Raw genomic sequence first — 26165 nt, 5'->3', positions numbered from 1 at the left:
TCTTTAGCAGGGAGATGTTTAAGTTAAAAAATTGAGGTGAAACTCCTCCAGCGTATGAAGGTTACACAACGCTGTAAATCAATGGTTATTGAGTTAAAGGAATAGTTTGACGTTTTGGGAAATACACCTTTCTTATTCTTAATGTTAGATTCCATTTATATAAAGTTTTTGGTCTTTACACAGAGTACAAGTTGTGGTTTTAAGCGGAGATAGGTGTTTTAACTGCTTTTTTCAGAGGCCACAGACCCGTGTGAGCCACCACCTGTAACTGGGAACAGGATCTACCGCCTGATGAGCCGGTCGGACGTTCGAAGCAGTTACATCACGTATTTTCTCTGAAACCATGAATCTTCCCCAATCCGCTTCGGTTTGTGTTTGATTGATATTGATGTTTACATTTCACTCCCTGAGAGAAAGCACGTGGACATATTTACCCCAATGATGGACTATAACAGTTTATAACCAGCGCCCCTTCCCTCTACTCAAGGAGGAGCCATGTTTGATTTAAACAACCACATGCAACTGAAACCTAACTCTCACCTCACCCCCCCTGACGTGCTCCACTTGTGCTCAGGAAAGTTTGAAAGCTCGGTAACCCCCCCCAAAGCTCCAGGGCTTCAACAAAGTTCCAGACATTACATGTAGCTGGATTTCTTCTGGACCGAGACAACACTCATCTGCTGCTAATGTGTTATTGTCAGGTGAGTTCAGAGGACTTACTAATCCTGTATAGGAACGTTACAGGCAGCCTGGTCGCTTGTTCAGGTGTCGGCTGCCTTCAGCAAAGACTGAAAAACTGAAATATCCCCTCACTCCATCTTCACTGTGAGTGACCGGAGAGAAGAAATGAACAGAGACTCGCAGATTTCTGCCTCATTTGCTTTAATTTTCACGTTTTGCAGCGTTCACAGTGGAAAACTCTGACGAGGTCGTTTGCATCGCTGGCGTCTTCTGACTTTTCTGTTATTTCCACAGACGTATTTGTGTCCTGAAACAACTTGATGGATTTTATTCGTCACACATGGACAGTTTCCCGCCTGTTCTCTGGATGTTAATGCGTTAACGTTATTTCTCAACAATCACCAAATACAACACGGCCGTACTTGAACATTCCACAGCATGAACACAACATAAACAAGCCCCACACAGGTAACTTTGTCATAAGTAACAATTCAATGTCTAAAACTGTGATGGAACTTAGAGATCTATGTTTAAACGCTGGTTTGTTGTAAGGAGAGCAAGGTCAGAGTTATTTTAATGGACTATAAATGTGTTTTACTTCTGAAATTCTGATCTCACTTAATGGAGAGCAAATTTTGGAGAGAGCCTCTAACAAAAAGAAACATTATTCTTGATACATGCCTCTAAAAACTGGAGTTAATTAACTTTAAGAGTTCCTGTTGGAAAACAAATTTCCCCCCATAATTATAACCAAATTAAGTTTGCAAGACATTATTCAGTCATCACAGATATTTAAAGTAAACAATTTGCTTAAGTTGTGCTACTGAAAAAGACCCAAAAGGTCAACTACTAAAGCTACAATATGTAAATGTTAGATTTAAGACTTACATTGACGAATACGACTGGATTTTGCTGAGATTGTCAAACTAAACTTCTCCAGGATAATATCTGACTTTAAATTCAGAAGAGAATCTATGTTATATGGTTTTTAGATCCTGTTCAACATGTTCAGACTGTCACCATCTCGGCTCCTGGTCTGTTCCATGAGAGTATTGCTGATATTTAAGTTGATCCTGTTCTGTGAAATGTATATAATTACATACAGTGTCTTGTGTTTCTGAAATGTAAATGAATGCAGGTGTTTTTCGCCGTTTGCAGTTTTATGTAGCATGAAACAAACGTCCCTGACAACGTGTGTGTTCACGTTCGGGTGCCTGCTTACAAGAACCTTCATGCACCGAGGAATATACGACAGGTTTGTGTACAGACAAACTGTACAGATATGTTTATTTGTATTTGGGCGCGGAAATGGAAGTATTACGTTTTTTTTAAGTTGTGTATTGTATTTAAAGGTGTTAACAGCTGAATCCTTATTGGACACAATATACCCTCACAACTTGTCGGTGAATCCCCTCGAACAAAAACATTTCTGCTGAATATGACTAAAAACTGCCTTTTGGACACTGTGAACTTTTGGTACTCTATATTTTTTATAATGTACACTGTAAAAATTATCAAAAGTTGAATAAATCAGTTTTGGTGCCAGTCTTTAGATCATTAATGCTTATTTAGATAATGTTGTGATATACATTTAAATTACCTGCATAGTAGCTCAAAGTGAAGATGTTTTCCTCTAAGCTCCAGTTTGACCAGTGTTTCAATTCCAGAGAGAAACTGATAAGGGGGGGGATTAATGCACAGGCAGAAAGTGGCTCTTCTCTCAGTGACTTCACTCCATCCGCCTCCTTTACGTCTTTAATAATTGACCTCAGCTAAGAACAGAGACGACTGCAGGTGAGTCTTTGAGACCTCGAGCATCTATTGGTGATTTCAATTTTGACTTTACAGGTCGAGAGTTTGCTGCTGAACGATAAAAGCATTAAAACACATGGAAAAAGTAGGAATTTACACACTAGCCAATAAACATTCCACTGTGGGCCCACTTTTGCACATTTGGACTCGACCCTATGCTGGATCATCTTTTACCGGCAGGCCCAGTTCTCGGAAATCACTTTCCACGGTCGTGTTTCCTGTTAACACGTCTCAGGTGTTTGCAGCCTGATCGCTGCAATAACAGCCCGAGTGGAAAAAACCACACGAGTTAGTAAAAGAGCCAATGTCCACCCGTCTGCTGCTGAATGTTTTAAACCAGTTACCGACCCGGCTGCTCTCCAGTGTTTATTGTTCATAGCTCAACGCTGCTCGACTCTCGACCTAAAACCACCGCATCACCAAAATAGACGACCCTCGTGTGCTCGCTCTCTGTGTTTACTTATTTATTTTTCTGCGGAATCTTTTTTTATTCCTGGGTCCCATTTAGCAACTAGAAAGACTGAAGCAAAAGTCCATAAATATTACACAGGATATCAAACATACACTCACATTCATGGAGATGGCTTCAGTCCCTGTCTACTTGCAAACTATTGGCTTTTCTCAAGTATGAAAGTATTTGTTTTCCAGACTCAGGAGGTCACTGTGACCTTTGACCTCATTGTTCCTTCTCCTCTCACAGCAGACGCACAAACCTCGGCTGACCAGTAACTCCACATCAGTGGAACCCAGAGCCAAACGGTTTAATCCTCCCACTTTAAACTCTGTTAATCCACTTGACAGAAGATTTGTCTGATCAAAGTGTCCGTGCACATGTGAAGACATAAGTCTGGACCATATGAAAGTGCTCAGTTTGTCACTGGTGTCTCATGACTCCTCTGTACGAGCCACGAATACAATTAAAATGTTGTCGTCTGAACCAGTGGAGCCTGGTGTTTTTATCCATGAGTGATTCCTGCAGCGTCAGACTGCTTAATATGTGGAGCGTAGAGACTGAGGTATAGCAGGTTGGTAACAGGTGAGTGTGGAGCCTCAGCCTCAGGTAGAACCACTCAACGACTCAGAGAGAGAAGCTGAGATGTCCTTCTTCCATTAGCAGATAGCAGCGATAATAATTATAATAATAATCTATACTTGTGTCGCAATAAATAAATGAAGGATTATGGCACTAATTTTTATTTTAGGACAACTGATGAGCAAAAGAACATTTTCATTGTGGTTTAATCTGCCATTTATCAGGTCATTTAATTATTTAATCTCTCTAACGTGAGAAATAAAGTGAACAGTGTTGATTCCAATGTGACTGATTAGTTATTTTAAGTTAACCAACCGTTCAAATCATCAAATTATTCTCATGTTTTCAAAATCATTTATATAAAAGCACAGCGGTAAGGGACAAAATTCAACCCTTACCATCCTTTATGCATGAGTTTATAGCAACTGCAGCTGATTATTCGCAGCCTGCAACTGTCAAATAGAAGTTATATTATAGTATATATTAATTCACTTAAAATATTGATTATGTTTAATGATGAAAATCTACTATCTTGCATTTCTACACAATAAATTTGAACGTTTTAACAAAAATCATGAAAAACACTTCGTTAAAAGAAATCTGGTGCATTTTTCACTTTTCGCCTGTTTTCAAGACAATGCTGCCACCTGCTGGCCAGAGAGAGGAATTACATTTTGTTTCCTGGAAGGATCGAAGATTACTCCCACTCTATTCATGAGGGACCTGGTGACTATTTAAACATAGGAACCTTATAATATAAACACAGAAAGAAATATTCATTTTGAATATTGATGAAGTATATGAGTACAAGTATTTCATATTTAAAATGTTATAGAGATTAAATCGTTTGGTGGTGAAACAGTGAAAAAATCGGGTAAATGTTTCTCTTTTCGCCTGTTTTTCAAGACAATGCTGCCCCCTGCGGGACAAAAATAGATATTACATGTGGTTTCCTGAGAGGAACGAAGATTACTAGAGTAATCAAGTACTAATATAAACGTTATCTACACAAATACAACCAAAATACAACGTGTTGCAAACTTCTGCTTTTAGTATTTTTACAAAACATTTTTTTTGAAATATAAATAGTTTCTTGTTTGACACCTGGTACGTCTGTTATAAAGTCCCCCCACTATTTAAACATAGGACCCTTTCAATAATAGGAACTATTCTAAAACCAAGGGCGGGAGGACTTTATTAATGAGGGACCAGGTTACTATTTATATATAGGTACCTTTTAATAGTAGGAACTATTCTAAAACCTAGGGAGAGGGGGACTCTTATTAATGAGGGACCAGGTGACTATTTAACATAGGAACTATTGTAAAAGACTCGGGGGGGGCTTTATTACAGACGCACCAAGTGACAAATATCAAGAAACGATAGGTAGCGTTAATATTAGTAATAGATTACTACAATAATCTTGGCTCCTCTCAGGAGACATGTAATTCCTCTTTTTGTCCAACCGGGGGCAGCATTATCTTGATTGAAGTGTTTTCACTGTTTCAACCAAAAAAACGATTTCATCTATATAACATTTTAAATATGAAATACTGTAGTATAAGTAATATATGAAGTACTCATAGACTTTATCTATATTAAAAATGTTAAATTTCTTTCTGTGTTTATATGAAAAAGTTCCTATGTTTAATTAGTCACCTGGTCCCTCATTAATAAAGTCCCCCCTCCCTCCCTAGGGTTTGGAATAGTTCCTATGTTAAAATAGACTCCTGGTGTCTCTTTAATAAAGCCCCCCCTCCTCATGTTTCTAAAGTGGTTCCGTCCAACATTCACGCAAATTGCTGCACAGCCGGTGAGGCGCGTGTCCCGGGCAGAGCATCTCGGTTGCGGGAAGCTGCGGGTCGCGTGCGCCCCGTGTCCGTGAGCAGGTGTGCGGTGTGAAGCTGGAGCGCGCGGCCCGGAACCCGCCACCTCCCCGCTGGGCTGGACCGGAGCAGCCCGCCCTCTGGACCGACGTCCTGGCTGAGATGTCCCGGCACATCTACATCCGGAACAAGATAGGAGAGGGCATCCAGGCGCCCATCTTCCAGGTACTACATACAAATACATACTTTATACATATTATACTATATCCAGGTACTACATACAGATACATACTTTATACATATTATACTATATCCAGGTACTACATACAGATACATACTTTATACAAATATTATATCCAGGTATTCACAATACATACAGATAAATACTTTATACATATTAGACTATATCCAGGTACTACATACAAATACATACTTTATACATATCTTATTATGTCCAGGTACTCACTCTTCATACACAACTTCTAAATAATAAATAACACTTAACAACTCTACATGCACAACAAAACCACTTAAAGAACACTCAAATATAGTGGAGATGATTTTTATGATCTTTTAAAACATTATATTTTATTAATGTCTGTCTTGAAGTGTTTTGATTAATTGGCCTAGAACAAGAATAACTCGTTATAAATCTATGTTGCCTCGATGCTGCTGCTTCACATGTGGCAGATAGGGATGTAAATTATATTTCAATTGTTCTCATGTTTAACTCAACACATGATGAAGTAAAAGACAAACTCTTCTATATTATAACTATAATGTGTATTTCAGTGATTCCCTTAGTCCACATAGGATAAGATCACTTACAATGAAATTATGTTCCAAGCCCAACCTGTAGATTAGGACAAAAGAATAAACGCACCATGCAAACTAAAGACACTATAAAGATGGAAATAAATAAAATAACATTTTACCTTCAGTTTGAATTTGCACATCTGCTCTGATCTAAAGTCAAACTGTATCTTGAACCATATTTTCCTTCTGGTAATTATGTATATAGATGTAAGGTTAATCCACCACTTCCTGCCTCCTCCACTTACTTTATATCCAATAGACTTGAATAGTGATTTTCAGATTGTTTTGAAGTTATGTAAAGATCAGCTCCTGTTCCATGTTAACTCAGTTTTCACTGGAGGCGTCTCGCAGGTTATTCATAGACCTGCAGCTTCTAACTTTATCTTTCATACGTCTCCTCAGCTTTTGGCCGCTGGCGTGAACTGAGGGATAGAGGAGAGAGATGCTGGCCCAGATTAATGGCCCTGTTTTTATACATTCACAGAAGTGGGTTCTGAGTCCCCTTTTTTTTTTTTTTTTTTTACGGTGACATTGTCATTGACTCTGGAGGCTTTAACAGAAATGGAGCAAATCACTTGGCAGATAATTAATTCCGCTCCCTGGAGACGACCTCCGCTGCTATATTTGGACTTTGGGAAGAGAAAGAGACGGAGAGAAAGTCAGGAGGTGTAGAACAAGTAGGCAAGACCGATATACAATGCAAAAATATACAGTATGACACTGTTATTATTAATAAAGTTTATTTTTACAACATTTTAAAACACCGTTAGAAAGTCAGACTATTAAATTAGTCAGCAAGTTAATATAAGATTCCATGTTACGTGTGTGTGTGTTTAACTTTGTCTTGTTATTTAATCTAAATTAAATCCCTTGAATCTCTTTGGTGAATGTACAAAGTGTTTTGTGTGTGAATGACACCTCGCCTCTTCCTGTTCTCCTTCAGGTGAACCGAGGGACCTACTCGAGGAGGAGCCGACTGAAGAGGTCTGACGGCAGCACCACCTCTACCAGCTTCATCCTGAGACAGGTAGAGAGAGAGAGAGAGAGGTAGAGAGAGAGAGAGAGAGAGAGAGAGAGAGAGAGAGAGAGAGAGAGAGAGAGAGAGAGAGAGAGAGAGAGAGAGAGAGAGAGAGAGTGTGTCACGTTTAAATGCATCCATGTTGCCCTTGTGTCTATCACATCCATCAGCACAGATTCAATTGGGTGCCATCGCCTGCAGAGGGCAGTAATTTGCTGCTAGCAGAAATTTGCAGTGCACCAATAAAAGAGGAAGCGAATAAGAAATGATTTCCCTTATATAAAGCTTAAAGGAAAATAAGGCCCACTTCCCTGCATCACATAGTAAAGTGATGCACATGTCCCTTAAAAATGCTTCTGCTGCATAAGAAGTGAATTCATTTCCTGGACAGTTCTCATTATGAGACCTGCAGCTAATGGATCAACTTGCTTATCAATTAATGTTTTGGATAAATTATCTGTTTGGACCATAACACAAGATCGTTGCCCTCACGATTCTCCAATGCCCAAGTTGACATATTTATATCAATCAACTAATCAAACATTTGTGTTGCACTTCTCATACAAGCAATGTAAAACAAACTACTTTACACAATAGAAGCATTAGGGGGGAACTTGGATTTTCAAAAATCTTGCTCACGGCCCTGGACCAAATTCGATTTTCACTCTAGCAGTGGCGACACCACTCGTGGTTTAATTCTCAATTCATTCAAACACGTGGATCAAATCTATACATTTAAATCAAATGTATTTATTTCTGCTGTCAGGAGAGAATAGATGAGCAGGGGAAGGATGAGAGGAAACAGGGAAATGGAGGATGCTGCTCCCCTCTTTCACTCCTCCCTCCCTCCCCCGATCCCCCGCTACCTCCTGCACTTACACAGAAAAAAAAAAATCAAGGAGAGCGCTCATCCAAGCTGAGTGGACATCCAGCCAGCCAATCAGCTGCGTGCACATTGGCTGTGTCATCAGGCTTGGATATTGAGGAAGGATCCACCGCTCTGCTGCCGCCGCTGCTGCTGCCTCTGCCTCTGCTCCTCTCGCCGTGTATATGTATATGTGTGTGTCTGTGTGTATGTGTGTGTCCGTGTGTGTGTGTGTGAGTGTGCGGACGCCCAAGGAAATGAAATGCCAGGATTGGGCTACCTCCAGGGAGAGCCTCTCCATCCTATAATGTGAGCCAGCCAGCAGCACTGTGGGATCAGGGAGAAGCTGCATCCATCAAGCAACGGGTCTTGGGAGGACCAGGCGTGATCCGACGGGAGGGGAGATCTTTTTTTATTTATATATATAAATTATTCGTCTCTGCTGAGGAGAGAAGGGATTGTCGTCATCCCTCCCATCCATCCTTTTTTTTGCTCTCTGTGGTGCCCCCTCCTCACGCCTCCGCCTCCACTCTTCATTTTTTTCCCCCCTCATTCTTCTAGAGGCACTCGTTGGAATATCAAACCTCCATGTATGACAATTTGTACCTGCATGGATTTGAAGACTCGGAGGCGGTGAGTGTCTGGATGTGTGTGTGTGTGATAATCTGCTTTTGTGTTTTATTGATGGAAGTGGCTCAGCTCCACACACACACACACACACACATAAGAGGCCTTTAATGCTTTTTCCCACAGCACACCGTAGCGTGATCGTGGGTTATGCTTGACTGGAAGGGGGTTGGGTGGGTGTGTGGGTGGGAGTCGGTGTGTGTGATGGGGAGGGGGTGCACATTAGGCAGATGGCTTCTGACGTGTGACATTCACGCATTCCTGTATATATATATATATATCTATATATATATATATATATATTTCTCCCTGTGTGTGTGTGTGTGTGGCTGCGATCTGTGCCGTGAGGGGACCACCGGAGCCAGGAGGAGCCATTTGGTGCTCATCACCTCTGTTCCAGGGAGGATGGAACGTGAAAGCACTGGTTTCTCCCCTCAAGGCCCCGTCGCACGGCCACTCGACCGATCCTCACGCGTCACATTTCTCATTTCTCATTTCGACATTTATCTCTAAAAAACAAAATGTGCAGCCGAGCGTTTTTCGTGCCCGACCCTGCGACTGCTCCGCCGAGGCTCGCTGGAACATGCATCGTGATGTCATTAAGTGGACTCTGATGCTGATGAGTCACATGCCGGAGCTACTCCATTGGATAGTGGCTCGGATGCTACAGTGCAACCTCAAAAGCTTCCACACGGTGTTTGGGCGTGCGTGCATCACGACAACGTGACACATTTGTGACGGTTAACAGCGTTAACATATTGTTGTTGTGTGAGTTGTACTCGTGAGAGATGGAAAACTGGAAAGACTGAGATATCCTCATTTACTTTCTAGTGTTGGGTTCAACCCCCAAAATACTGGAATCCTACAATTCCCATAATGCAACTCAACAGTGTCTTATCATGACACACTTCCTCTCTAATAAACGTCCTTGTCTTTCAAACCTTACATAATCATTTCGTAACACCGAATTTTCTCATAACAATTTATATTGCCCACTGCTAAATGGAGATAACCTTGATGACATCACTATGACATCATCATGGGTCATTTTCCTGTCACACAACTGGAAAAACTGATTTGAATGTGTGGAACTAGTGGAATGCTCCTTTAAAAAACAGATAATAACCAGCAGAGATATTTGGGATTTTCCTGTTTCTCCATTAACTTGTGTATTATCTGAAATTGGGTTTTTTCCTGGAGGTACCACTTTGTGATTAACACGCAGCAGACGAGCGGCGTGCTGAAGTCAGGCGCTGCCTCCGCTCGCTTGTGAAAAGCCAAAAGTGCTTCGGTATGACGATGAGCTTGATGGATCTCCTCGAGACTAATGGTCTTCCTTAATTGAATCATCATTAGTGGCTGAGTGTTTAGATTAACACAGCAGAGCGAAGCAAGTTTGGTCCGGTTACGTCTAAGCAAGAAGAAAAAGGGAAGAAATGGCATCACTGGAAATCTCCGAGATGCCTCAACAGACCGGGCTGATTAACAAAATCCCTGAAGTGCTAGAAAATGGAGAAGAAAACTAAACTAAGTCACAAACATTAAAACTTCCATGTTGATATGGATTGTTGGAGCCTCTTGGATGCAAGTGGTGTTAATGCACAAGGTTTATCAATCAGATAATCAGACTTCTGTTTAACTTGTAGGATCATTTCACATATTTTTTAAAACAATTCCTGGATCAACACCAAGTTTGTATGGCTTCTCTCTTAGGTCGCGTTCCACCAACATTTCATGGGAAATAAGGAATTGTTTTTGCGGCAGATAGATATTAAACCTAATGTGAAAACTTTTATTTACAAAATAAAGAATGCAGAATAGATTAATCAGTATTTTCACATTTGATATAAGAACATTTATTTATTTCTCATTACAAGATATATATTTTTGGTTGTATTTGAGCTTTCTTTTTAGTTTGGTAATTAATACATATTTTTAACTATAATAGAGCCTCAATTACATTTCTTAGTGTGTATATTGGAAATGTCTTACTCCCCACTGCCAGTAGAGGCCTTGGCCGCGTGTCTTCATGCAAACTGCTGACGGCACGGGAACAGAAATTCCACTTTGTCTGAGATGCTCCTGGCAGTCTGCTCCCCTCTGCTTCATTTCACCTGGTCTGCAGTGGCGGTGCCAAGCCACCACTCTGGATTTGGCAGGACCGACGCAAAACCCCCAAAACGTCTGACAGTCATCTGTCAATTCACTGTTATCAGAAGTTCTGATCGTGTGGCGGTTAAAGGGAGAAAGCGACAGTGCACCAGTCCCACTCTGACTAAAGATTAAAGATATAACGACTGGACCTACGTCAAACATTTTGTTGTTTATTTACATTATCTAACTTCTCATTTAGGTCACCTGAGCACCGTTCTAGTTGTATTATATCATGAGGCTCCATAGTTGTTTGTTGTTGTAACTCTAAATATCTGGAGAAGTTATGCTACAGTGCATTTTTATAACAATTATAACAAAATCATGAGTCTGTATGAACCTCAGAGCTCACGATTCCCGACTGTTCTCGATTAAATGGGTTTTCAACAGTGAGTCATGTGCATCTAATAATTTGCATTAGTCATGTAGATCATTCATTTACAGTCCAGGCTGCTGTTACTCTAATTGGTGATTTGCTCACGTTACTGGTTCTGACCCATCGCTTCAGTCCCAACACTCCCCCCATTACGTTTCAGCTCTCTATTCTCAGCTTCTCTAACCTAAGGTGTGATTTCCGTTCCGCAGGGCTCAGCTGATTCATACACTAGTAGACCATCCGACTCAGATGTCTCTCTGGAGGAGGAGCGGGAGGTCCCGGCCCCGGTCCCGAGCCAGAGCCCAAGCCAGAGCCAAGGACCGGGACAGAGCCGCCAGGACAGGGAGCAGCAGGCCACCACTCAACTGGAGAGAGCCAAGGTGCAATCCTGCCGTCTAGTTAATGCTAACTGGCCAGTAAATATTCTGTTAGTCCATTATTATTCTATTGATACATCAATATTCTCACTGACTGAGTTTCTCCGTCCTCTAGACTAAGCCTGTGGCGTTTGCTGTAAGGACCAACGTCAGCTACTGCGGTGCCCTGGATGAGGATGTTCCAGTCCCAGCCACGGCCATCTCCTTCGACGCCAAGGATTTCCTCCACATAAAAGAGGTGATGTGTTGTTTTTTTATTAAACACAACACTTACTTGAATATTTTTTGATGCCAAATACTCACCAGACGTTTTTCCATTTTTCCCTGTGTTCTTTTTTCGCCATGTTATCGTCCGCAGAAGTTCAACAACGACTGGTGGATCGGACGGCTGGTGAAGGAGGGCTGTGAGATCGGCTTCATCCCCAGCCCCCTGAAGCTCGAGAACATCCGGCTCCAGCAGGAGCAAAAGAGAGGACGAGTCCAAGGGTGAGTCACAGGACGACTCGTCTCACAGTGCAGATCAGATGAATATTAGAGGGAACGGCTGAACAGTGTTCTTGTGCTACGATAGTTAGAGAACTGGGGATCGAAATTCAAATCAGTGCATAGATGAAAAAACAGGTCCAACAGGTTAACCACCACTTTATCTTTTTACTTTGAGCTACGATTACGTTTTCAAACATTTGTTGGTTCCTTTCTTCAAATGTGTTTATTTCTGTAGCTGTAATTATCAGCCTGGCTGTTTCCCTGTGTGCGTGTGTGATGTGTCTGGAAGGTCCTGTCGTCCAGAGCTCGTACAGTAACTCACATGCACTTCCATCGAGCCTCGCTGTTGAGTTTAACACTAATCCCCCTCGACTGCGGTGCCTCACTCGTTTGACTCCTGTGGCTTTTTGTCACCGAGCGTGTCTCAGACGGGCAGAAACGTTTGAGCCCCGATAACCAAGACCACGTTAACACTGTAACTGAGAAACGCTGCCATTACTTGTGGGGTTGATTATTAAATATATTCACATCTGATCAAATGTGATTATATTATCACTTTGTTGTTTTCCTTTGCAGTTAGCTCATCACTAACCCCTCTTATACAACTTCTCTGGCATTTTCCGCATTAATACCAACCTCTGTTTCTGTCTTCTTCTTCTTTTTATCCCCTCTTGTCTTTTCCAGTAAGTCTGGAGGGAACTCTTCTTCCAGTGTAGAGGATGAGGTCTCGGCCTCTATCCGACCCCTCATATCCTCGGCAGGTGAGAGCACCGGACGGGGGCGGGGGAAGAGGGCTGTTAGCGGCCGGCTCAGAGCCGAGCCTCCTGAACCGCTGCGGCATAGCACCAATAAGACTTTCAAGCTTCTCTGCATATAGAGTATAAGTTCAATGCGTAGAGTTGTTGGTACATTTTCCCATCCTCCTCCTCTTCCTCCAGTTGAGGACTGCAGGCGCTCTGAGACTGGAGCTTACCACAGTGTGAACCCAACGCCAAGACTATGACCCCCCCTCTGAAGTGCACTCATGTGACTTTGTGACTATAACAATAGGACAATAGAAACTGTAATTCATGTACATATTTTATTTAATATCATATGGTACTGGTTATTTTTGTCAGACTCATGTGTGGAAGAGATGTTGTGGTGACGCCTCTGCTCCACCGCAGCTACTGACGACACTGTCACTGTCTTCTCTCCCCTCCCACAGGAAAGCAGAAACAGAAAGTGGTAAGTTGGTGACGGTAAAAAAACAAACCACTCGTTTACCATCTACTCGACTGTTGTTTGTCGTCGCCATCGTAGAAAGACACGAACGAGTCGCTCCGAGACATTTTAGTCTGACGGGAAGTTGCAACCTCGTGCAACATCCGAGAGCACCAAATACTTCAAACGTCTTTTAAAAGGTCAAATAAAAATACGTCACAAAATAGATAAGCAACAAACTTAACAACATAAATATTAACTGTAAATACATGATGCTTTTTCTCCAAAGGTATTTTTTACTTTTTAACACTTTCTTTTTGTCTTATTTAATATATTTGAAATATAAAATGTATATCTGTATACTAAAAATATACCATCATATTTGGTACATAATATACAAAAAAAAAATATTTTCCTTCGTGATAACTTCCCAACTCCATCCAATAAGAAAGACTTTTTTATTTTTTTGTCGCATATTTCCCTACGAGTTACACAACTGCCTAGTCTCTTGTGATTCCACTTTGGCATGGTGTGGTGTTGTGGTGCTCTTTCTTACTGTGATCTCTGGTCTGGTATTGTGTGATTGGGTCCTACTGTAGTTTATCATCCATCCATCTGTGTAGCAAATGAGAAAACTTTGATTAGTTGAACAGAAGTCATTTGCTAACTTATGTATTTATTCCTTAAGATGATAAAACAGTCATTATCAGGAAGAAGTGATAGAAACTCAGTCAATATGTTTTGACATTTTGCAGGAATTAATTGCGTCAGTATATTTGATTTAAAATAAAAACAAACAATTAGCACATTATCATTTGCTACATGTCCCGATGTGGAAACACATGTATGTCAGCCGCCCATTCAACACATGACTCTGCTTTTATCTGTTTCTCTGTGTTTGTGTCCTTTGGGTCCTTTTGTTTGCGATGAGTCGACTGCCGCTGATCAAATATCTTTGCGTTAACAGACGGAGCACATCCCCCCGTATGACGTGGTCCCCTCCATGAGGCCGGTGGTGCTGGTGGGACCCTCGCTCAAGGGTTACGAGGTGAGCTGGAAAGAAAGAAAATCTGCCTTTTGCTCGTGTGGCTGAATGCTGCTGAGTCGGTCTCTCTGAGGGAAAACCTAAAAATAAAGCAAATAAAGAAGTGATGATTAAATGTTTGTCAGTGCAATAATGACACGATTACAGGAAGGAGATGACTTTGCCTCCGTTGCCCAGAATAACTTGCTGTTGGCGCAATTAATTGTGAGCGTGTCATCGCCCGTGTTAAGATCCAGATTGCAGGCAGGCTAATGAGGCGACTAAGAGGTCAGATGGAAATATGTTGTGGTGTTTGCAGATTTGAGCTTTTGTGGGAAGAGAAGTCTTCATTGAACTTCCTGATTGCTTTTTATGAAACTGTTTACATTAATAGAATATCATTTTGGACGATGTGACGGATGCAGTTTAAATGTGCAACAGACAAAAGGGAAACAAACTTGTGTTTATGCTGCAGGTGACAGACATGATGCAGAAAGCACTGTTCGACTTCCTCAAGCACAGATTTGATGGCAGGTAAGAAAAGTTATGGCGTGTGATGACTTTTGTGTTTCATTCTCATTGGGTATTGTGGTTTATTTTGTTAACATGACAATTTACCCTTGCACATCGGAGTGGACTTTCACAAATTCATTTCTGGCCAATGAATTTATGTAGTTTTCAGTTTTAAGAATCTTGTTTTTTTCCTTACAGGATATCGATCACACGTGTCACAGCAGATATATCTTTAGCCAAACGCTCTGTTCTCAACAACCCCAGTAAAAGGGCCATCATCGAAAGATCCAACACTCGCTCCAGCTTAGGTAAGAAAACTTTGATTCATTTGCAGATAATCTTTCTATTTTTGATTATTTACTAAAATATGCGTTATGATTTTTCCAGGGGTCAATGTAAAGTCCATACATTTCTTGTTTTGTCCGAACATGAAACCAAAGACATTCAGTTTGATTTGATGTCTTATCTTTGAATCGTTTCTCGTCCGATCAGCTGAGGTGCAGAGTGAGATTGAGAGGATCTTCGAGTTGGCCCGCTCCCTGCAGCTGGTGGTGCTGGACGCCGACACCATCAACCACCCGGCGCAGCTCCTCAAGACCTCCCTGGCCCCCATCATCGTCCACGTCAAGGTCTCCTCGCCAAAGGTACTGTATAATATAACCTGCTCAGTCACAGGTTTTTGTAAGATTACAAAACCTTTTTATTCAGTGGTTTACAGGCGTAATCAACCCTGGACAAAAATTAAAGGTTCAGTGTGTTCCGATTTAGTCACATCTAGTGGTGAAGAGGCATAATACCAGTCCAGTTTAACCTCCCCTACCAAGCATGTAGGAGAAACCTTGGTGGCCTTGAGGTATCACAAATACTCAGAAGGCCAGAGTCAGCGTGTGGTTTGTCCTTTCTGGGCTACTGTAGAACCATGGCGGTGCAACATGGCAGCCTCCATAGAAGAGGACGCCGCTTCAGATGTAAATATACACGGCAAATTCTTGGATAATGTTATCAGCACTTTGTGGAGCTGGTGAAGGCTGCAGATCTCCACTGAGGCACCTCTGCATGGATCTGCTGCACTTTCTCTAGTCTGGGGTCCACAGACTAGTCCAGACCGTCACTTCCTGGTCTCCCCCCCTGGTTTTTACACTGCACCCTCCTAGCATGCAAAAGTTTGCTTTGTTACAATTGACCAGTGTCCTGAAATTCTAGTATTTTTAAGAAAAAAGTCGTAATATTAATCTTTTCCACAACCAAACATCTCATCATCTGTGTCTGTTGTTCTTTCTTCAGATTAGATTCAGTTTCTTACACAATTGTTTACAGTCCTGATACTTATGATGCCAAAAGATGAAGTATTTTGTCATCTGTGAAACTTAGGCTCAAGTATAGAATGAGAAAATGCAAAGGCAACAGGTTGATATTCTGATATTCCCCTTCTAAGTTAAATCCCACCCCATCAATATGAATGGAGCTGCACCGTATTCAGGTTTCTGTTTGCATCAGTTGTTTTATGTGTCTGATCACTCATTTGTGACAAAGAGCTTCCATATCCCTCCGCCACTATCACACTGCACATGTGGTGACGAGGGCGCACGGCGACTTGACACTAATGCTCCCACATCTGTGATAGCCCCACTGTAACCTGAGCATCATGTACCTCTCATGTGGTGCCGTCCAGGTCCTGCAGAGGCTGGTCAAATCCAGAGGAAAGTCCCAGAGCAAACACCTGAACGTGCAGCTCGTGGCGGCGGACAAATTGGCCCAGTGTCCTCCGGTAAGTGTCCTCATCCTCGTGCACTGACTGACAATTTGCTTTTTCAAATCTTATGATATAGCGTCGTCAGTTTCCAATCTCTTTTCTTTGCACATCATCTTTCTTCTCCGTCCTCTGTCAACAGGAAATGTTTGACATCATTCTGGACGAGAACCAGCTGGAGGACGCCTGTGAGCACCTGGCTGAATACCTGGAGGCCTACTGGAAAGCAACCCACACCTCGATGGCAACGCCCCTGAACCCCCTGCTGGGACGCAACCTAGGCCCCACCACCCTCACCCCCTACCCCACCAGCATCTCTGGACTGCAGGTACAGAACTCATTCCGTGATCCCAAATCAATGTTATGAACCTGAATATGAGCATTTCATATCTGCTTTAACACTATGACTGGATATTGTGGGTCTCGGTTGTAATCTCTTCTGTCGTAGTGGAAAGAAATCTTGTCCAGGATCAGTGCAAGACGTAGCCGACTAATTTGTTTTTTAAAGCTATAATCCGGAGTGTGTCTGTGTTAGCCGAGTCGAGGCTTTGTTTGTAGAAATGTAGTTTTAGGAACAAGTAATCTACGCAGGCTGATGTCCAACTGAGTGGTGTTGTTCCTGCTGTGTCCATGTGATCAGCAGACCCAAAGAATGCGACAGAGCAACCACACAGGCGACCACTCCACCCTGAACGAGCGACGCAACCTGATGACGTCAGACGAAAACTACCACAACGAGCGGGCGCACAAGGGACGCAACCGCATGTCGTCCGGCTCGCAGCATAGCCGGGAGCAGCAGGACCCGTACCAGGACTACCAGGACCCCTATCAGGATTCATACAAACCACACCGCAATCGCAGTTCACCGGGCAGCTACAGCCATGACTCCCGGCACCGGCTCTGAGCCCACTTCTCCCACCACTGGGGGCCCCAAGTGGCCCAGATTCCACCCAAAACTAACGCTGCAACAGAGCCAAGATGGTCCCAAATTGTACCCGTTTGGTTTTTGCATTTGTTTCTCTTGCATACCTGGCTGTTTATTTCTCTTCCAAAGTCAAAGTCATGTACAGATGTCAGGTATTTATTTTGAATCAAGCTGCAGGGCAACTCCGTCAATCAACAGCGCGAGTAGTCAAAGAGGATTCAGGAACGTTTAACTTCAGTAAATTCCTTCAAATTTGTGTTACTGGGACCTTCTGGGAGTTGTGCTAACGCGGTGCTCAGCAGACGTGCAGCAGCTTGTTGCCCGTGTCTGGAGCGGACGATGGGCAGTGGTCAGGTGGTGACGGTGCGTGGGCGTCTAAGTGCCTGGGACCTCGCACCCGGTCGGACGGAGGTCCACTGCACACAGACTGCTGAAGGCTGCTGGGCCATGTATAGATCCTCTCACCATTTAGCTTATTGCATGCTGATAGATGATCAACCTCCGCATCCACTTCATTGATATTTTGTACCGAGCACTCTGGATTCTTCCACGATGAGGTAGAGATACGGAGGTCCGATTTCTTTCCGAGGTTTGCGGGGGGGCGGGCTTGTGAGGATGACTCTCTGGCTGCTAGTTTTGAAAACTGGTGCTTCAAATTCCCAAACTATTTTGCTATTCGAAAAGTCACTATTGAGCGAGGCCAGCTTTTCTGTAGCATAGCGTTAGGATTTAATTTGGGTGAAGACCCTCGCTGTCATAAACCGGACAGATTCAGATGGTGCTGGGATCAGATCTCAGTCGTGCTGGAGAGGAAGGCCATGCTGCTTCTGTTCTGAACAGCTAGCACTTAGAGGGAAGTGTCGGACTGTGGCGTGAAATACAATAGCAAAATACTACTTGAGATGCATTTGATGTTGTTGAGATGTGGAGCGGCATAAAAAACCAACGGTGTGAAAAACCTTCTGAGCAGTTCAGGATAGTTTACCCCTGCCAGTGTGAATACGAAGATCGGGAACCGTTTATTTCTTTCTTGTTTTGCATTTTTTAAGCGATGAAAGTTGTTAACGTGCAGATGTCGCTCACAGCGTCAGTCCGCAAGTCATGCAATTGGTTGATTCATGGCCGTCAAAGTTCCTTCTGCTGGTTTTCGGGGATCGGAGGATTTTAAAATGTGACGTGGCAGGGTCGGTTGCATCATGTTCATCCTCTGTGTAGCTGGCATGTTGTCCTGACTGCAGAGCATGCTCCCTCCAAACGTAAAAAAAATAGAACCCTCCTGTAATCAAGTTGATGTTTGTAGACGTATAGGGCGCCTTTCTCCGAGAAAAAAATAAAAGAAGAAGAAAGAAAAAAAAAAATGAGGCCCAAATTTTAAAGATGAATGATATCTCTGGAACCCTGAGGTTTGTTACTAAATATTCTGAAATGAAATGGTACACCGGAAACTTTTTACGTGTTGGTTTTTGTCATTCAGGAATGTTTCAGTGGATTGCATGACTCATATGAGGGAGACGTCACCATGAAAATAGTTTCTAATTATTCTGAATTTTGTTATATGGTGGAAAGTGCACTGAGAGAAACACTAGAAAACACTGAGCTGAGATGATGATCGTTTACCTCACAAACATGGTGCTTCATGTGAAAGCAGAGGTTGCTAATAAAGATTTTAAGGCTTGTTATCATTATACAGTGTAAAATATTATTTTAAATAATCAAGATTATGGTTTAATTGTTTTTTATTTTCAGATAACAGTAGTCGCCACTTTTAAATCTGAAAACTGCCTTGAAACTATTACACATAACATTCAATTTAACTGAAAGATTAAATTTGTTATCTTGAAGCTACGAGATAATTAAGTCGTTATCTAGTGTAGTAAATAAGAGACCATTAGAACGTGATTTACAGTTTGTAGTCGGAAGATAACGAGATAAAGAGAAATTGTGGCTGCTGTCGGGACGTGTTATTTATTTCATGTATTTCCCACACAGTGTGTGTTTAATGTGTTTTGCGACGTTTTTCAACACACATTCGCTGAATCTTATGCTTACATCAGTTTGATTTTCTACGTTGAACCAGTGCAATGCCAAAAGCAAAATAAGTGAGGAATGAAAGTAAATTTTTCAAAATAAAATACATGAACTGAGATGTTAACACTTAAAACGTAAAATAATTTAAAACAAAAAATGTCTTAAATCCGATTTGTAAGGTTTTGGGCCAATAATTTATTCCTTCAATAGATCCTAGTATAAATTTAAATGAAGTCAAGTTTTTCCTTTATATTCGGACTTTTCAAGTCGGACGCACTGCCAGATTAATATATTAAAAAGAACCAACTGTGAAATAAACATTGTTTTGACATCCTGATGTTTTCTCAGACATCTAATGCCTACGGTGGGAAACAGTCGCTATAAAATCTGAGCCTTTTGGCATCTTCCCCTCTGACAAAACGTAATAGTAGTAGTTAGCATTAGTGTTTCATCGATCATCCATTTCCTCCAACTTTACATAAAGTTTTGTGCATTCTGAAACATTTACATTTTCTTATATTTCTCTCTTTTTAAGACTGAAAGAAAAGAAGAATGTAAGTTCAGAGCTGATGCTTTGACGGTGATCCCTTCTCCTTAAAATCCTTAAAAAGTCAAATCTTCCCTTATAAATAATTAGAAACTCACAGTATCTCACAATATGACTCATGAGGATGAAGTCTGTAGCATTTTTCACCCCAAAATGAATTTGGTGTCAGATGTTGTTTGTCAGGATGTTAGAACATAGATAAAAAGTCCGTCCTATATTTAGGGTTTAAGGATATTTGACTGTCCCTGATGGTTTTATAGCCTGACATAGTTTCAAGATGTCTTGACCTACTTTTCAAGACCTGATTAGAATAAGTTTTCAAAGGGCTCCTCCTCACGTCACCGACTACAACTTAATCCTGACATGAAATACAAATACAGCTCGTGATTTATTGATTTAAACTTAAAATTAGGCATCATATTCTCTGGATGGACACTTTGTATAGATGTGGAGAAATAGTCGCATAGCACAAAAGAGTACGCAAAAAAAGGTGGGTTTTAAGCAACTGTTCCTACAATGTGAATCTGGTATAAGATGGAAACGAAAGTGCATAGTGTTTACAGACATGCTTTTCTGTCTCATTCTGCCCCCTGGCATTAAAATCCCATTGGTTGTTTGAACAGGGAGCCATTTGCCATTCAAAATCAAGCCAACCAATGTCAAGCTGGGCTGCTTGAGACAAATAGAAGGGATTTCCAGACCAGCATCCCACCGGCCCTCTCTTTGTGAAAGCCCCGACGCGAAATGACGACAAACGTTTGCCCCATTTTGAGTCGTGGAGGTAGATCAGAACTAAAACAACACCACACTCCCCTCAAAAGAAAAACAAAAACTCCATCCTGGCCTTCTTTTACATGCCTTTCACTCCTGGCAAAAAAACTAAAAATCACCATCAATTGTATTTTTCACGGACTAAATCTCAAGGTGAACACGAAACACAAAACTTGAAGGGAGGATTTTCTTTTGGTAAAATGTGAAGAAGAAAAAAACTAAAGAAGCAGAACACTAATTCCAGTAGATAAATATTGGATGAATATTTGCTGGTATAATTATTTTTATAACAAATAAATGTACATAATGTCTTTGAGAGATGCTATTTGCTGTATACTTGTGCTGAAATGAGACGACACCCATGCAGGACACTTGTAACAACAGCAAGGTCCAGTATAAAAAGTTTCAGTAATGTGCAATACAAACGGCATGCTGTTTTAAAATGAGGAACTACATGTACTGTACTATGCAACCTGCAAACTGTACATCGCTTCATGCTCTGGCTTCTCCAACCAACCCTTTTCTGGACTTTTAAGGGATTTTTTCTTTTGTTTGTGTTTGTTTTTTTCTGTGGAAGATGAAAACCTAAGCAGCTAATGAGGTATTGCATGCATAATATACCATTCTAATTTATAAAAAAAGAAAGAAGCTATTGAAAAATAAACAATATTGGAAGTGATTGTGTTTTAAGGCAAGGGTACAAGTGACTTAAAACCTTTCTTTTTCAAAATAAAAGAGTGGTTCTGACGTTGTCTAAAGTGCGTTTTTACTGTAATGAATGATGATCGCAGAACTCATATGTTCTTTGTCATATTGTGGTGAACTTTGTTGCTGCTTTGATTGGCAATTAAATTACGAGCAAGGACTTGAGGACACCACATACAAATCACTGGGGTTTTCAGTAACATCTCTGACATCTAGTGGTAAATAGTAGGTACTTCCATTTGTTTTTGGCTACAAGTGAAAACCTTCTATACAATTTGTGCCTTATGCGAAACTTTTGGAAAAATGGAACAATTTAAAGTTAGTTGCTATTACATGTATATATATGTATAACAAAAAACACTGAATGAGTTTTTACACCAAAAAATACTTTACAACAACTTAATTATTGACCTGAACACCAGCCACGATGACAAGGCCTACAGAGAGGAGGTCAGAGCCCTGACATCTTGGCACTTGACACTATACATAAAGCACGTCAGTTAAAACTATTCCATCATCCTCCTGCAGGGTAGAGGAAAGGCTACAAGTCTTGATAGCAGAATGTTCTTGGTTCAAAACCTGCTGATGTTAACTTTAAGTTCTCTTGTAAAAATTTACTCTAAATATAGATCTCAATAGCAGAATGTTGTTGGTTCAAAACCTACTGAGGTCCCAAAGAGAAAGGGGTGCGTGTCTGGTCATGTAGCTCAGTCCTGTAGAGGATAGACTTGCAAATCCAAAGGCCTGAGTTCGATTTTTATGAAAGTCCATCCTTTAACAAGCGGAGCTACTTGACCAGAGACACACAAGCCTACTTCTTTGAGTTCTCAAGTCCTACTCATTGAGACTGAGTGGAATTATGAAGTTATACACATGAAAGACTTGAGAACCCAAAAAAGAGACTTGTGTGTCTCTGATCAATTAGCTCAGCTTCTTAGAATATGGAATCTCATAAGAATCAAGCCCACTACTGCAGACTGCTTAGTCCAGCCTCTATCAGACTGAGCAACTTGGTCAAAGTGAAGACATCCTGGGTCAAAAGCCCATCGTCCTTCTGTAGCGTAGAGGAAAGGCAACAGGTCTTGATAGCAGAATGTTCTTGGTTCAAAACCTGCTGAGGTCAGTTTTAAGTTCTCCTGTGAAAAGGCACTATAGAAGTAGAACATCTGTTTAAAGTATTCCATTGTCCTTCCGCAGTGTTGAGGAAATGCTACAGGTCATTGAACCAGAAGGTTCATGGTTCAAATCTGTCCCGAGACAATTTACATTCTCACATTCAAATCCATTCTGGGGCAATTTTGTATTGTTAACATGCTCCAAATGAACAAGACAAATAGAACATCTGTTAACAGTACTAAAGGAGACCTCCGCTAGCCTGGAGGATATGCTGTGGGACTTGGCCCCTGAAGGTTCTTGGTTCAAATCTGACCAGAGCTAAACTGGCTTTGGCCTTTGGCCTTTGTCTTTGGTGTAGGGGAGCAGGTGGATGATGAATATCAGTATGAAAGACCCGGGTCCTCACCAGGCTCCATTCAAAGCACATAGACTGAGTGAGTCCAGCAATGTGTGTCTGGCTGGAACTAGGTTCTCCAGAATAGCTGCCTGCTCACATGCACAGTTAGTTTAATTGCTGTCTGCTCCCCGGCTTTGCATGGGAGCAGACAGCAATTAAACTAACTGCATGGGAGAATGTTATATACATTTTAGTATTGTGCAGAGTGCAATATAAAAAAGTGTTTTTTAATTTTGTTAAGCCTTTTTTTAAAGTGCATGGAGTATCTGAGAATGGAAAACTGTCTGATGTCAGATTTGAAGCCAGAACCTCCTGGTCCAAAGAGCCTTAGCAGTACCTCCACACTACAGTAGAACAACAGAAGAACTTTAACAGATGTTCTATATGTAGAGTACAGTTTTCACAAGAGCACTTAAAGCTGACCATAGCAGGTTTAGAACCATGACCCTTCTGCTATCAAGACCTGTAGCCTTTCCTCTACACCACAGAAGGATGATGGTTTTAACTTAACGGATGTTCTATATGGATAGTGCATTTTCACAAGAGAACTTAAAGCTAAACTCATCAGGTTTTGAACCAAGAACCTTCTGCTATCAAGACCTGTAGCCTTTCCTCTACACCACAGAAGGATGATGGTTTTAATTTAACGGATGTTCTATATGGATAGTGCATTTTCACAAGAGAACTTAAAGCTAAACTCAACCGGTTTTGAACCAAGAACCTTCTGCTATCAAGGCCTGTAGCCTTTCCCCTACACTACAGGAGGATGATGACTTTGTTTCAACGGATGTTCTATATGTATAGTGTATATAGCTAACTACAGCTAACCAACCTATGACTTTTTTTCATTTAAAAAAAAGTCAAAGGTTACAATGTCATCTGGAAACTGAGAGGAACAAAGGGTTATCGAACGAAACACAGAAACCGGCTAAAGTTATACTGAAACCTTTATTTAATATTATCATCGGTGAACCACATACATTGAAAAAAGGTTTGAGGGTCTTTTCTCTGTAACTACCACCTAAAATAGCAACCCAATGATGACATCTTCTGAGTGTTTGATGTGCCAGAGCCTTTTTCAGTGTTAATAATGAAAAAGCTGCAGCGAAACATCAAACACAAAGAAGATCCAATAAATGTGTTAATATTTTAAGCGGTAGTCACCAGATTAGGGGTCCATGGGCTCCAGCTCCTGGCAGCACCAGCGCTGGCTCCTGGCATCTCCAGGAGGTGTGGGGTCTCCTCTCTTTAATTGCTGAGTAAAATAGAAACCCATTGATTAGATCTTCTGAGTGTTAGATGGGCCAGAACGTTTGTCAGTGTTAACTTGTGTTTGGGTTTTTACAACTCTGATGTAAATCAAGGATGTGTTATATCTCCTCACTGTGTTCACATCGATCACATCAATTTGTATTGAACATAAGTTATGATGCTAGAGATGAAATTGAATTGACGCAGTTTGGTTCCAAATATAAAGAAGTTTCAAGTTAAAGACAACAGGCTCCTGGTGGCTCCATGAGGAAGGACCATCTGGCAAACAGGAAGAGGACGATCCCAACTGCATATATGAACAAGGGGGGATTTGGAATTTATCAAGTCAGGTAGAGTCCACATGGGGGACGTTTGTATTTGTTATTTTCCAACTGTGTTTTACTACATTGTGTGATTAGATGATTTAAATCTGTTTTTACTGCAGATATGAATCCATCACGAGGTCATTCATGGACAGTTTCAAGATGACTGAATTGTACTAGTACTTATTAAATCTTGGATGTTGAGGAGTCGGTTGATGTAAACTCATTATACTTGGTTCGCCATTCTGGATGAATTTGCAAAAATAAACATTTTGTTCACACCTAAAATTTAAGTTTGACCTAAATTATAAAAAAATGTTTAGAAGCTTTGACTGTAAGGGTTACAACATATCAGAACAACTTGAACCATGTCCCAAGGTGTATGAGTTAGAAGTCCCACAATCTTAGCTATTTTATCAGACAGTTTCTCTTTGAACCTTTGACTGTTTGCATCGGATTAAACCTTGAACCAACATCAGATGATATATAAGGCAATGTTCAATAAGTTTCAGCCATTCAACAAGAGATGTTAAACGGTCTTCAACACACCACTGCTCTCCTTGATCTTTCGTTTATTGGTGCGCCAGTCCGAATCCCACACTACCACCACTTTACATCTTTTCCCTCTGCGCTCAAGAAGAATACATTTTTCTTTTGTCTTTGGCTTGTAATGGAACATTTAATTACATTTCACAGCAAAGACAATTATCAATTCTAGTTCATACAATTCTACCTAGCTGCGGCTAGGGGCCAGAGCACCCTGTCACTTAGTCAGACTTGGGTCAATGGCACAGAACAATGGAATCACATTTGATTTATACTAAATAAGCCCCTCCTTTCACAGAGGTAGAATGTTTATCCAATTAGCTCTCTGCGTGTTGTCTTCAGGCTTAGATTTGGTCACCTCCAATCTGAATGAGGACCCCTTCGAAAGTCTCACTACACATTTACATCAGGCTCTGCTTAGACTCAGTGAACCCCCGTCTCTGCTGGATGACCCATGAAAGAGTCTAGGTGTGAAAACCTTTTGTCTCAGCAGAGGCACAGAGGAATCTCCAATGAATACACATCTGAGTCTGCCAAGCTGACCCCCACATGTTTTCAGTCAGTAAAACACACAGAAATACATCTCAGAATAATATTTCCCATCTATACTTATCATTCCTTCATTCAACTTAACTAAATATAAAATCTGCCATCACAGGCTGAAGACACAGCTACTGATATTATATATTCAAGTGAAGAAAGAGATAGATTATTATATATTTTGAAGAGGGTATATCATATTTGGATAGAAAAAGGAATAGACTGAATGAAGACACATAGTGCCTAATTATAATACACATTATCTCAAGACACCTTTCATAGTAGATGTTAAAATAATAATAATAAACAATTCCTACAATGAATGAACACTTTGGCGACTGTGGAGAGAAGATAAGTCCCTCATTAACTGGAAGAAACTGTTGGAAGAACCAGACTCAATGTGGGGGATCGGAGAATAAGAGGGAGGGGAGGAGAAATGGGTGGAAAAGGGAGGGGCA

General features: G+C 41.2%; 1 protein-coding gene across 6 annotated transcripts; it reads left to right on the top strand.

Annotated features, from left to right (window-relative positions):
* The first annotated feature begins 5514 nt into the window (after nt 1-5514).
* LOC128430998 (voltage-dependent L-type calcium channel subunit beta-4) lies at nt 5515-17462 on the top strand. Of its 6 annotated transcripts, XM_053417178.1 has the most exons (16): nt 5515-5577; nt 7112-7195; nt 11415-11480; nt 11535-11585; nt 11698-11820; nt 11941-12068; nt 12374-12376; nt 12753-12829; nt 13276-13295; nt 14239-14319; nt 14771-14829; nt 15007-15116; nt 15301-15452; nt 16481-16576; nt 16701-16886; nt 17202-17462. In XM_053417178.1, exons 1-16 carry the CDS (start codon nt 5515-5517, stop codon nt 17460-17462), a joined length of 1560 nt encoding a protein of 519 aa, XP_053273153.1. The 6 variants fall into 6 exon arrangements, with proteins under 6 accessions (XP_053273153.1, XP_053273152.1, XP_053273154.1 ...); XM_053417177.1 differs by lacking the exon at nt 12374-12376 and having other exon boundaries at nt 11941-12065; nt 12747-12829; XM_053417179.1 differs by lacking the exon at nt 12374-12376.
* The last annotated feature ends 8703 nt before the right edge of the window (nt 17463-26165 follow it).

Source organism: Pleuronectes platessa, chromosome 24 (assembly GCF_947347685.1).
Source record: "Pleuronectes platessa chromosome 24, fPlePla1.1, whole genome shotgun sequence".
Taxonomy (NCBI): domain Eukaryota; kingdom Metazoa; phylum Chordata; class Actinopteri; order Pleuronectiformes; family Pleuronectidae; genus Pleuronectes; species Pleuronectes platessa.
The sequence above is the reverse complement of the archived record's forward strand: the minus strand, read 5'-3'. Positions and strand labels throughout refer to the sequence as shown.

Bases quoted from the DNA above. Each gene is read 5' to 3' on its own strand.
- LOC128430998 (XM_053417176.1), top strand. From the start codon at position 5,515: ATGTCCCGGCACATCTACATCCGGAACAAGATAGGAGAGGGCATCCAG. The intron at 11,586-11,697 runs GTGCAATCCTGC...TCCGTCCTCTAG, and splicing joins CTCAACTGGAGAGAGCCAAG to ACTAAGCCTGTGGCGTTTGC. The intron at 15,453-16,480 runs GTACTGTATAAT...GGTGCCGTCCAG, and splicing joins TCAAGGTCTCCTCGCCAAAG to GTCCTGCAGAGGCTGGTCAA.